The sequence below is a fragment of the Seriola lalandi genome, unplaced genomic scaffold (genome assembly GCF_002814215.2).
Source record: "Seriola lalandi dorsalis isolate HSWRI2012SDOR001 ecotype SW California unplaced genomic scaffold, Sedor1 jcf7180002054795, whole genome shotgun sequence".
NCBI lineage: Eukaryota > Metazoa > Chordata > Actinopteri > Carangiformes > Carangidae > Seriola > Seriola lalandi.
The window spans coordinates 2,159,961-2,173,534 of NW_019525348.1; the positions used below are offsets into that span (position 1 = coordinate 2,159,961).

The window sequence follows — 13,574 nt, forward strand, 5'->3', positions numbered from 1 at the left end:
CCCGACACAGTGGTTCTGTTCTGTGGGAAAGCCGTGGACCTGGCAACCCTGCAGGCGGTGACTATACATACTCATTTAGATGTTCCTTAATGAGGACAACACCTTGATAGACAGAGTACATGTGTTAGCATTATATATGCAGTAACCAAGTGCACGGGTACATTTTATCCATTGGCAGTTTTATGTATACAACGACCCCCGGCAGTTGCAGCGTCACATGCTCCATGTGCATCATGATTTATACGTTAGTAGGAGGAGGCTGTGGTGGATGAGTTGACAAAACACAGGACTCTCAAGCAGCAGACTGCTGTTGGTTTCCAATGTGAAACTGATAATTAGTGTTGTTTCTTTTATCCATGACTGTTCCACAGCCATGTGTATATTATTGTAAACATGACGACGAAGATCCTCTAACCATAAGGTTTATCCAAAGTGGCAAGTGAAGGACAACAGTGCAGCCTCAGTGCAGTAGGAGGCCTAATTGTTTTAATTGTTTTATCTACGTTTTTTCTCTCTGAAACCTATTGATTTTATGCCTCATCTATTATTATCATTATTATTATTATTATTATAAAGAAATGTACTGAAAGTGCATAGTAACCCAAACCATGATCTTTTCATAAACCTAATCAAACAGTGACCATTCTACAACCTTTATAAATAAAGAGGCTGCAGTTTATAGTTTAACATTTTTTAATATCTAACTTAAGTCTATGACTTCAATGGGAAGCAGACAAGGAGAGGCGGGAGTCAGACATCTAAACATGCAGTCAGTTTACACACTCGATGATATTGTGAACAGAGTGTGAATTTTGTTCTAGCTGTTATTTTATTTTAAATAAGTCAAGTGTTTTTTTTCCCTCGGTGGACAAAAGACCGACTCGTACGACAGACCTGGACCGCCTCACAATTGTGTGCAACTTTGAATTTAATTTAATCATTTAAATAAATTTGAATGGATGGTTCTTGCCTTTGTCCCAATGTCAAATTCACAGAATGATGCTATTTTCTACTGTGTGGCTGAGTCTATTGAATGAGCCACAGGGAATGAAAACAATCCTTTGATGCAGTTGAATGCAGTACACTCTTATTAAATTCAGATTGGTGAAAACGTAAAACTCATGTTGTTGTGAAGATTCAGAGACATACGTTATGTTAATTTGGATATACATCTACAGTGACAGGGCTCTGTGAGAGGGGTACATTTAAATATCGCTACCACTTTACACTAAGACTACTCTTATAAAGGATTTATGAATGGTTTATAACTACTTTATTAATTATCTTGTTAACACTTTACAAATCATTTATAAGCTGTTATAACACATTCGATAAAAAGGGCAACTGTGACCTGTTGCTTGCCAAATAGTGAGTGAGAATAGTGAGAATACTGCATCAATATACGGAAACTGTGACATAACTGTTTATAATTCTTTATTTATGATTTATAAAGTGTTAATTGAAATAATGACCTTATTATAAACATTTATAAAGCCTTTATGAGGGTAGTCTCACTGTTGTACCTATATACAGTATGTAATCTGCAGCAGAAACACGTCTGTTTGCTGTGAGATGTAAAAAGGCTTACTGAAGCAGTTTTCAGTCTGGATTGTCTGAATGTCGTTTACAGAAATGCCGCTGCCTCCACTTTGCCATTCAGCTCTTTGGTTCATTACTGCAGATAATTACAATAATCATCTCTGTGTTATTTATTTATATAAAAAGCCATCTATGCTTTGCTGGAAGGTCGGTGTATATTGAATTTAGCCTCATACTGAACTCGTTGAAGCTTCTTAAACCCCATACCAGACCTGATTAAGGAAAGGCTGATTTTACCATCAACAAACTGGTCTCATTGAACAATCTGAAAAGCAAAACACTTAAGCTTCAAGCCACTACCTGGTTTTAACCAAGCCTTCAATCTGTTTACTATTATCTCTGTGTCTGTTCTTGTCACATTATTTGATTTATTTTTCATTGTACCTGCCAACGAGGTAGCGCTGTATAACATCATGTGCTGTATGCTCAGCCAGCCTTCCCTGTATAAATAAAGGTATAACTAGAAGTTTGTCCTGCAAACTTTTTCTGGTGCCAGCAGTAATCTGCAGATGGTGGCATGAAAATCAGCATGTGCTAAAGCAGTCGCCACTGAGCAGAATAATGCACCATCTGTTGAAACGCCGTCACCCCCACAGCTTTGTTTGGCTCCCAGCAAACATTTTGACATTGAGCTGTTGTTGATAAGACAGCGCGCAGCAACTTTGAAAATGAGGCAACATCTGTAGTCACCGACATCCTCCAACAGGATCTGAATACAGTTACACAAATACAGGGTTTCTTTTGATAAATCTGGTTTAATGGAGCTTTTTATCATCCTGTAACATCATGTTGTTAAAAGTTGTGCTTGATGAAAATGATGCCGGACTCAAACACTTCGTCAGTCAAATGCTTGCTCTTTAAGCTGAGGCGAACTTAACTCGCCGTTTTAATGCGATTTTTATCCGCACATAACAGGAAGATCTGGATGCTTCTGAGACTGATTTTGAGTTTAATGACACCCTAGATAGACACGCTCACATTATACACAGATAACTACATAGCCTGGACACAATCCAGTTATAATGGATAAATGAAAGCTATAAAGATGTAGCCTTGTGCTGCCAGCCCACAGTTGTTATCTCACCCATTTAATGCAATCTGGAGAAGCACAACAGACATTTGTTTGAGGCAGATGTCATTTTAACCAGGCTGTAGAATGGATTATTGACATCTTTGATCAGATATCACCACGCACCCTGCATCTAACTGGTTGAATGCAAAACCTGCTGAACTGTCACTGGTCTTTGCTTCTGGTTTTTTAATATAAAAACGTGTGAAAATAATTTATTTCAAACCACCAAATCCAGTTTTTGAATCGATTATAAGCAAAAACAACAATGTAAAAGCAGAATCCTCATTTGTTTTATAACTGCAAGCTACATTAATCAAATTTTATATCGATCAAATGATAACTATCGTCCAACTGTGCAGTTCCCCTCAGCTCTAAAGAAAAGTTTTAGCTGTCTTTCAGCTCATAGTAAATCTACTGTACACGATCTGTTCATCACCAAACAATGGACAGACAAAGTTAGCACATGGCTGGTGAAGATGGTGCAAGACCCAGACATTGGAGTTGGTGGAGTCCGTAGTTTGTACATAAAGATGGACGTGCCACCATGACTTCACTCACAGGTATCTGAAGAGCGGTTTTGAAGCTCAAAGGTGAGCTGCTCCACCATCGCCATCTTGGCAGTGCTTGACTCCACCGAACTCCCAGCAAATCCAGAGGTGGGGCGTGTGTATAGCTGAGACTTTGATGCATGCCCATTTATGGCAAGAATATGCTCCCCCACCTTTTGCTCAAAGCAGCCACACCCTCAATTATACATAACATTAAGCCTTAATAAAATGTAAACAGGTGAGTTATATAAACAGTTGTCATGAAGGAGGTGTAGAGCTATAGAGACCAAAACAGTTTTTTGTACCAGGCTGTAAACTTGTTTATTTCTGCTGTAAAGTTGGACATTTTAACATGGGAGTCTATGGGGATTGACTCACTGTTGGAGCCATTAGAGGAACTACAATTTTTGGCACTTTTGGGCACACAAGTCACCAGGAATATGCTAGATGTGTAAATAGGCTGTTTGCTAACATATTAGCCATATTAGCTTTACAAGGTCGTATGTCAAATGTGTATGATTGGTCGCTTTCTTGCAGCTGATCAGAGCAGCTTTTATTAGTTGTTTCATGACACGCAGAAGTTTTGAGCAGCAGCGAGTCTTTACATCATCTCATCATTAACTAGAGCTCTCTGACTGGTCCAACACAGTTTCTGACTGAGCTCAGTTGAATCACAGTGGGTGTCAATGTAGCCTTTTCTGACAGAACATTTATACTGAACAAATCTGCAACATGTAATGACTGAACAACTTACTAAACCAAGAATAAAGCTTCTGAATGTTTATGACATTTGTCATTAATTGTTATCTGGTGGATAATGTCAAATTCAGAGCAAAGTTAATGGATAAGAGAACATAAACATGTCATGTTTCATTATCAGGCACAAGCAGTAAACCTAACACATTACGACCAAACAGTTGTAATGTGTTAGGATTACATTATACTGTTAATTGATTTTGACCAAACATTATTTTTTTACTTTGAAATTTGCTTTCCTTATTGTATGTGACATGATCTACTATAAAGATTCATGAGAATGTTTTTGGTGATAAAAAACAAATCCTCTGGACTTTATGGAGCTTTATGGAGGTTTTCTTATAGAGATGAGGCAATAATTTCATTGGGGAAACACAACCTTCCTAGAGGATAGAAACAAAAAATCATGTATTTTCTTCATTGCAGAGGAAAATATAGATTTTGACTTGGATAATACTTCAGAAAACTGCAAGATGCTTGTAACAAACAATGATGATGCACTTTGACAGCCCTTAAAAATTAGCCTACTTCGATTTAATGTGTGGAAAAAACCTCTGTGAACTCTGAGTACAGAAATGCTAAAGACAGCAAAGACACATATTTTTAACTGGTGTATTCATGTATACTCAGTCTTCAAAGTGATAAAGGTTGGGCCCCTTTAAGTCCAGCCAGAGTTTCTGAATATGTTTGCATATCCATAGACTCTGTTTCTATTCTAACTCGCTCTAATAACGTGTCAAATTGTACTGAGCTTTGAGGCGCAGCATTCAAACCTGGAGATCATTAGCAGTCAAACTAGGACTTAACCACTAAGCCAAAATAACGATCGTACTCCAGGAATGATCTGGGAACGGCCAGCGGGCAGAGTTTCTTTCTTCCTCTCTCCTTCCTTTCCTTTTCATTTGTGTTTTTACAAAGCAGAGGAGCCCGGGTCTTTGAAAAATGACCCGAGAGAGAAAGGCAGACAGCTGCAAAAGAGGAACGAGGGGGAAGGGTTTTAGCGTCACACGGACAAACTCAAGGGGCCGTGGAATTAACAGGGAAAGGGCTTCAAAGCACCTGGCGTCGTTCAGGGACTCGGACGGGAAAGAGGTGGAAGAGATGAAATGAAAGGGAAGAAAGAGGTGGAGGAGAAGGGGAAGATGCTCGCCGTTCTTCTCAGGTGGAAGTGAGGTCAGACACTATCTAAATGTTAATGTTATCCACCTCCCTTCATTATGTTAAATCTAAAGATAAAGTCACTGCACGCCATCTTAATTTATGGGGGGATGAATCACTTACAGTTATTATTTCTGACAGTTTGATATAAATAAAAGTCAATTTCCCCTTCTATCTCTCATTGCTGTAACACAACAGGGATTCAGCCTGTTTCCAGCTTTTACCTTTGCTGGTCAGAACGCCTCTGTTCTCAGGTGCACAGGTAGAGATGCGTTTTATATTTACAGTTTGTCTGGAAGAGGAAGTGGACCGTCAGCATGAGCAGTAAGCAGGTAGCATAAAGGAATCATTAACATTTTGAGAAACACATTCTTGCACTTTCTGTCAGGGTTAGTGAGATGAAAAGATTAACAACATGTGTCATTATGTGAACTATGGAGCTGGAGCTAAGCTGTGGGTGGGAGCTAACTACATTTTAGTCCTGCCAATATTTCTACAGTTAATTAACAGAAATGTTGGGCAGATGGATAAATTCTTGTTTGCCAAAATGTAGACATAAAGTATACCATTATAGTCTGTGTACAGGTCAAACATACAGATTGCATCATGTTGATTGTAGAGTTTTAGAAATCTTGGAGGGTGCATTTTTGGCTGGACCACAACAGTGGAGCCAGCTCTATAATTGCGTGTGTTGCTGACTGAGTGAGTGATCATAGTTCCACCAGTGTTCAGTTTCCCTATTGGCTGTTGTTCTTTCAAAATGAATTGCCACAAACAGTTTCCATCAGTGGGGCATTTACAGCCTGCAGTGTTGCCACCATAGCGCATTTTAAGCAAAGTGAACTGAGGCCACCTCTCAAAGAGGTCTCAGTTTAGTTTGCTGAGACCACTTCTCAAGGTGCGCTTCAAGTCTGTTCGCTCAACCTGTGAACACAAAGCACTCCAGGTTTGCTTTGCTGTTGTATTTTAGTCCTGCTGTAGACTGATCACATGCTGTTGCACATATAGTTGTAGCCATGGCCTCCTGTAGAACACAAATAGCCTACAAAGAAGTCTGGCCATGTATTAGGTTTTGACCTGGTCTTGTTTGTTCTCTTTGGAGAAAGTCAAGCTAGCTGTTTCCCCCTGCCTCTAGTCTAGGCTAATTTAGGCTAACCAATGCCTGACTCCAACTCTGTACTTAAAGCAAAGACATGAGAGCGGTATCAATTTTAATTAAGGTTAAAAAAAAAAGAAGAAAAAAAAGCATTTCCCTGTAGAGTTGAGTTGACCTGGCTTAACTCCTATACATTAATTTGAAGAGGAAAAACTTCCACAAGATTTGGATGTAAAAAGGAAATAACAGTTTTATTAGTTATAGAGTATTGTATCTTCTTACAAGAGTATTTGAAGTGAACTTCTCCTAATCCACATACTGTACTACAGTAAGAAACCCAGCTCTGTCATTACCTGTTCCTCAACTGACCCTAAAAAAAGAAATAAACTATTTCTCTTAAAGGGACAGTAACCTATGTCACTGTTCTAAAGAAAGTTTACATTGTTGCCTTCACAGAATATTATTCTTACAATAACATGAATTAAATCAAATTACTATTTATCTACTTATTCAATGGAATAACTTATTTAACTTAATTTGCATAAAGTATTAAACAAATACTGACTACACGTCTTCATTGAACTAAAACATATAGAAACGTATCTTGGCTCCCACATGCCAAAAATGTTATACTATTAATATTTCTACACTATCATTGTTTCAATTTGAATATTAATGTTTTTCATGCAAACATTGTTTGTAACAAAAGTAAAACAAGACAGATTTCTGCAACTTACTAAAGTTTTTTTTTTGTGAAAATATTTTAATGGTGCAACCTGATTTAGTAAATCACTAGTTTGAGACCAGCAGGATCTCAGGAAGGACTTTATATTCAATCTTTGAATATCTGGTGCAACACTGCTCCAGCTCCATATTAATACAACGACATGAGATTGATATTGTTCCTGTCATGTCACTCTCAGGAAGGACACAGAGCACAAATTCAAGAGACACATTTGTCACTTGCCCTTTGTAAACCTGTCACAAGCCCTGAAGGCAGAATGTGTCAATTTTGTTTTTAATAAAGCAGGTTCAATGAAAATCAGCTTCCGTTTAACATGACTGCATGTTCTCTGCCAATTCAGAAAAAAGGCAGTAGAAATAAGCAGAGTCACAGTTCTTCTGTGGATTCAGTCTCACTTTCTTCATGTCATCCCAGAATGATTCAATGATGTGGAGATCAGGGCTCTGTGGGGGCCATATTGTCTGTTGCAGGACTCCTTGTTGTTCTTGTTGTTAAAGATCTAGTTCTTTATGGCTAGTTGTAATGTTTGGAGTCGTTGTCATTCTGTTTGGGACCAATCAGAAGCCTCCCTGATGGTATAGCATGACGGATAAAAATCAAAACGTTTAAAGTGTTTTAAATGTTTGCACATTACTTCATGTCTCTCTATAACACCTGGATTTAGCGCTGCTGGTGATTGATGTTCAACCTCCAGGCGTACCTTTTGGCTGCCATGTTCAAATATCTTGGGCAACACTAGCTGTAAGAAGCTAACTATATCTCTAAAAGTGGGACTTAGCTGTATAGATAGAAGTAAATAAATAAGTTTATTGTCTTCAATAAATTTGATAAGATAGATGGATCATTTTAATTTAGATAATTTCACTTAAACTAAGTGTTGTTCAGTGAGTATGAGAGTGAGAGTATTACAGCTAGACCTTGAACCAAACATATTGACATGCTACACATCGTTAGCTGAGATAGATTCTCCACAGATCAACTGTTCAGTTTATTTCACAGAAACCATGAGTACAAAAGCTGAATAAATTCATATTTACAGGTAAAGCAGCAAAACAGCAAAATGGTGGCAACTCTCTACCTTTGAAGCCCACTTGTCTGTTTATTCCTCAATTATTTATATTCCTTTAGTCCACAAGGGTCCACAGATCAAAGGAGTTTTTCATTAAAGTATTTCAAGTAGTGAATATTGTCATATGAAGTCCATTGCAGACTTTCCTATCACTTTGCCATCTGAAGTCTCTGATCTGCTAGCTTAAGCCTCTGGCCAGAAAAAGGTAAACCTTGTGAGATAACCCTGGTCTTGAGCCTTCAGGAAAGCCTATGGCAATGATTTTTGGTCTAAGCCACTATAAATCAAAATGTGATTGGTTAATTCACCTGCCACTTTCTAAACAAACACATGCGGCTATGGGGACTTCAGGCCTTCTGTACTGGTTATGATGTTATTTTGATTGATTGATTGGATAACTCTGTTTTCATGGTTTTAGGACAGTAACCTTTTCATTTCTGAGGTAAACTTGATACAAAATGTAACTAAAACCAGAATTGGAAGAAGAGAGTAATTATTAACTGAAATGAATGAAATTTTAAATACTGTTTGTCCTTCTCTCAGAGAACCTGTGGTGTTCTCCCACTGATGTTGTCTCATGCAGGGTTTTTTAGAGATATGACGTTTTGGTCATGGACCTCATACTTCAAATTCACAACAGGGAAACCATGGTACTGATGTATAACTGTGTCAGGTGTTTGCAATTCAGCATGTGTGTTTTGAGATTGGTTGTTATGGCCTGTAGCGAAAGCACAGGAGGCAAGATGTGCTACCAACAGTGTGAGCGATCTCTACCTTTATTTTCAGACGTACCTAGCCTACTTATAGTCACCATAACTGCTCGAGGCTATAGTGCTGCAGTAATAACTTGCAGCTTGCAGTGTGTTAATTTCCACAGCATTTTACGTTTGCTTGTGTTATGGAGTTCGGACAAGGCTCAACACGCATTTTGCTTGAGGCAGACATCATTTAATTAAGCTGTCAATGGCAGATTGTGAGTTCTCCCCATCACAATACATCAACATTAACCTTTCCTACACCTGAGTGAACCTAACCCACCACTCACTGGGTTGTCATTAGTTTTGCTTACATTAATCAAGTAAGAGAAACGTGTCAAAAATTCTTATTGGATTTCTATATATACTATTCTTCTATCAGTCATGCACTATTCTTTGCACCCAGCCAGGTCTCCCACATTTTTGGTTATATACACGTGGCTTTAAAAGCTAGAACTCAGTGTGATGTCTAGGCGCAGTAATGCAGTGCTGCTTACTGATTTGGTTTTGTTCTGTTGTTTTGTCATGAGCGACTGGCTGGAGGCTGTTTGGTTGAGCGATGAGGAGCAGTGTCTGAGTGAATGGGCTTCAGGGTGGCCGGCGTTGGAAAATAGACTCACACATACACACACACACACACACACACACACACACACACATAGGCATCCACACACAATGTCAAGATACAGATGTCTCATACTGCAACACAAAAACTCAGCTTTTCTCACACAGTCCATTCTCTCTCTCTCTCTCTCTCTCTCTCTCTCTCTCTCTCTCTCTCTCCCCCTCTCTTTCTCTGTCTTTTATCTTGCTCTCTCGCTGTCTTATTTCCCGTTGCACTGCTTCTGGCTATGTGCAAATTCATTCACTGTGAAAATGGAAGGCAGCATCGCGCTGCACAGTTTCATTTAGTGCTGTATTCAGTTAGCCACAGACTCTCTGCATGCTACTCTCACCCACACTTCAGGTGAAATTAGAGATTTCAGGTGAAATGAGAGATCCTCTAAATCACACATGCAAACTGACACACAAGTCATTTATTTGAGAATCAGTGTCACAAGCCTGGTCACTGACTTTCTGGGGTGTTCACCTTTACTGCGCGCCCTCTCAGGGTGGATGTCTCCTCGCAGGCTCAGACATCACATCTGGTTGGCTTGGCATCCTCATTGACAGGAGAATTGAATGTGGCGCAGCGAGCAGTGTGGCCTTAGATTGCTGTCATTACTACACCAACACACACAGAGGACGATGTGGGAGCAGCTCTGACTCCTGCTGTTTTAAAATAACACAACTGTCAAATGGCTTTTGTCAGGTTTCAGTTCATCACACAGGAGACTGTTCAAAATTCCCCACTGCTGGATGTTTACACCAAAAACAAGCAAATTCATTTCTCTAACATGTCTTAGCTTTTTATTTAATGTGGCTGTTTCATGTGCATCAATCCGCCATCTTTAAGTTTGAAACTTGTACTGTAAATCAGCTCTGGTGGTTGCAGTTTCGTATGTCATATCTGAACCACATTTTTTCTCTCCTTCTTTTATTTGCAGATGCGCAGCACTCGAGGTGTGTCAGTTTGGCCTGTGGGATTCGTGGGTGGCCGGTCGTACGAGCGCCCCTTGGTGTCTGGGGGTAAAGTTGTGGGCTGGTACACCGGCTGGAGACCGGACAGACCCTTCGCCACTGACATGGCAGGTAAGGAGCAGTTCACAGATTTACTAAAGTAGAGAGGTTACTGGGACACAAATCAAAACAAGGATGGCATTACAAACATAGCTGATGCTTTATGTTCTGATTGAGCTCATTCATGCTCCGCAGAGGATGGACCACTCCATGTACCACCACACCCATGACAAACTATCAGTTTTACATGATTATTCATAGTCTAATACGCAGATCTCCATGAAAATTAATTAGATTCTTGCTCCGATTTGGATGAAATCCCTTTGAACTAGGATCTGATGAAAAACTGTTGCCTCATGGGAAATGTAGGATCCATCTCTTGCCTAAAGGTCTTAATATCTCAGTGACCATTCTGCTCTATGGATCCTGAACCACATTTTGTATCACTGTTAAAATAAGCTGAAAACGACATAACTTTGCTTGATCAAATCTTGAATCAAGCACAATCAGATATTTGAGTTGTATTGGAAGAAACTGAAATTACAGACTTTTCACTGTTCAGGATATGGGGGTGAAAGTAAAATTTTGGTTCCTCTTTTTATTATTAGCTGTTGTGGGAACATGTAATGATTTTTTTTCTTTTGATCAGTTCATTGATTACACAACAGTTAAAGTAAACCAGACTGTTGTGGCCTGCTGGCGTTCATCAGAGCGGAGAACAAACAGAAAACTATAAGCAGAGCTCTTTCTTTCTATGACTTCACCTGCAGAGATCAGGCAGCTTCTGTTTTTTCATGGATTAATTTGCCATAAAATGAGATCTGATCTTTCCAATTTAATGTTCTGACTGTTACTCCTCCACGCAGGAGCTCCTGTGCTACTTTGCTCGATTGTTTATTCCTGAGATAAATCACAAGGCAGGACTGCAGGGTCTTGTTGAATAAAACCACTCTGAGAAGCGACAGACTGGATGGAAACGGAACAGGAACCCAGAGGAGTGGAAAGTCTATGGCATCAGGATATTCACCAGTTTAAAGTGAAGAGTACATATAACATATAATACTATAACATAGAACAGTGACTTTATCTGTATTACGTTGCTTAGACACTGTATCATCTTTTAAATAATTTCTAAAATCTCCTTTATTAGTGGTTTTAACCCTCGGTGTTGATTTCACTTTCTTTCAAAAATAACCAGAGGGTTTGTGTCACAGTGTTACAGCTCAGATTTACAAGGGTTTCAGTTTATCTACTTTCAAAATCTCTGGAATCCCAAATTCTTCTGTAGTGTGTGACTGGAGCATTTGTCCAAATCAAGAATCGTTGTTACACCTGCTTATTTTTTGCAGCCTTTCCTCAAATTCACTTGGAAAGCACATTATGCGTCTTATCACTAATGTAATTCCATTCCACGTCTCATGCACGTTTTGTTTTGGCAATGTAAATGGAAACATCAGATGCTAAAAACGTAAACATGTTAGTTAATGGTCGATATTTTACATTTTTCCAGTGTTTTATTTGAAGTGTTGATCCATAATTAAGTAATATCACAGGAGAGGGAGTGATGTCCTGAATATTAGTACAACTTGTCTTCGGTACTCGGCCTGTGGCCTCGTACCTGTGACCGAATCACAGCCATGACCTCGAGTGTTTTCCGAGCGCCATATTATTTAAATAAGCAACAACAGATTATGATTTGTTTGTTTATTTTATCATTTATTTGGTTAACCCAACACAAAGAGTTCCACAACTGCACTGGTACTGGACTGTTGCTAAGTAAGACATGAACATTTTCCTGACCTGCGCAGTGCACACTAGTTTGCTACTCTGTGTACACGTTACCTCAGGTGTGTGCTGAAGTATCCAGGCGTCTTCCCTTCATCCTCCTCTGATGACCACACATCATTTAATTCAAATGTTATTTCTGGAAATATTTTTATCTTTGCAAAGTTTGTTACAATCTAAGATAGAGAGCGGCCGTCAATGTAACGCTAATGAATGGTTAATAGAACACCTGTGAAGCGGAGGTTACGTGTGGTTAAAAGTCCCGGTGCTGTTGTACTTTATATCAGCACTCAGCAATCAATCAAATTACTTGGTCGGAACTAACTGTTGTATAAGAAGATACATTTGTGGTTTTAAGAACCAAAACCAGATCCAGATGCTGCATGTGGACACAGGAAACAATTTAATCTAAATGACAGATTAGTTGAGAAGCAGCAATAAGATCCATATTCCATAATATGTCAGAGATACAGACACTCTGTTGAGACGGTCCTCAGCAGAAAGATGGCAGTACTGGTTTTTGTGACAGACACATAAAATGCACCTCTTGTTACAGTGAAAATAATTACCACCCACTCAAGCAGAAAGCAGAAGTATTTTGAAGTTGTCATAGTTCCACCACAGTTGATGGTCGGGCCTAGAGAGTGTCCGACGTTGACAGTGGGGACTGCTAGTTGCATCTTGTCTTCTTCCACCTGCTAACACTGGCTTCTTGCCATTAAACTTAACCAAGTCTTAAAGGAGCAGTTCAACACTTTAAGAAAGAACTAAAGAACCAAAGATCGATTGTTTTTTCATGTTGGTAGGATAAGAATGGAACTGGAGTCAGGACAAGGTTAGCTTAGCTTAGCATACATACTGGAAGCAGGGGGAACGAGCTGGCCTAGCTCTTTCCAAAGTGAAAAAATACACTTGTTTATATGTCTAAAGCTCAATAATTCAATAATAGTTCATCTCATTTGTTTCATTTGTGGTGGAGTTTATGTGCTGGAACTAGTTGTACAGACTAGAGAAACAAAGCCAGATGCAGTACTGGGCAGGTGGATGAGCAGCTAAAGAAATAGTAGCAGCACCACGCTTTAAAGGCACAAACGGTCACTTTTACAGTACCGCTTTGATACGGGTTTAAGCTAAGCTAATCACCTCCCTCAATCTGGAATCATGAGTCAACATTCGAGCGAAGGACATTGAGGTGGTGCACACTTATAATTACCTAGGTGTGCACCTGGACAGTAAACTGGACTGGTCCCTGAACACGGATGCCATTTACCTGAAGGGGCAGAGCCGCATCTTTTTCCTCAGGAGGCTCAGGTCCTTTGACGTCTGCAGTGAAACGCTGCACATGTTTTATCAGTCAGTGGTGGCCAGTGT

The 13,574-nt window shown here is 39.4% G+C and overlaps 1 protein-coding gene across 1 annotated transcript in view; it reads left to right on the forward strand.

Annotated features, from left to right (window-relative positions):
* Positions 1-13,574, forward strand: part of b3gat2 (beta-1,3-glucuronyltransferase 2 (glucuronosyltransferase S)) — a 63,266-nt gene that overhangs the window by 19,892 nt on the left and 29,800 nt on the right. The window contains exon 2 of the mRNA XM_023425754.2: positions 10,346-10,490. Within this exon, the coding sequence (XP_023281522.1) occupies positions 10,346-10,490 (145 nt within the window). The remainder of the gene's footprint in view (positions 1-10,345; positions 10,491-13,574) is intronic.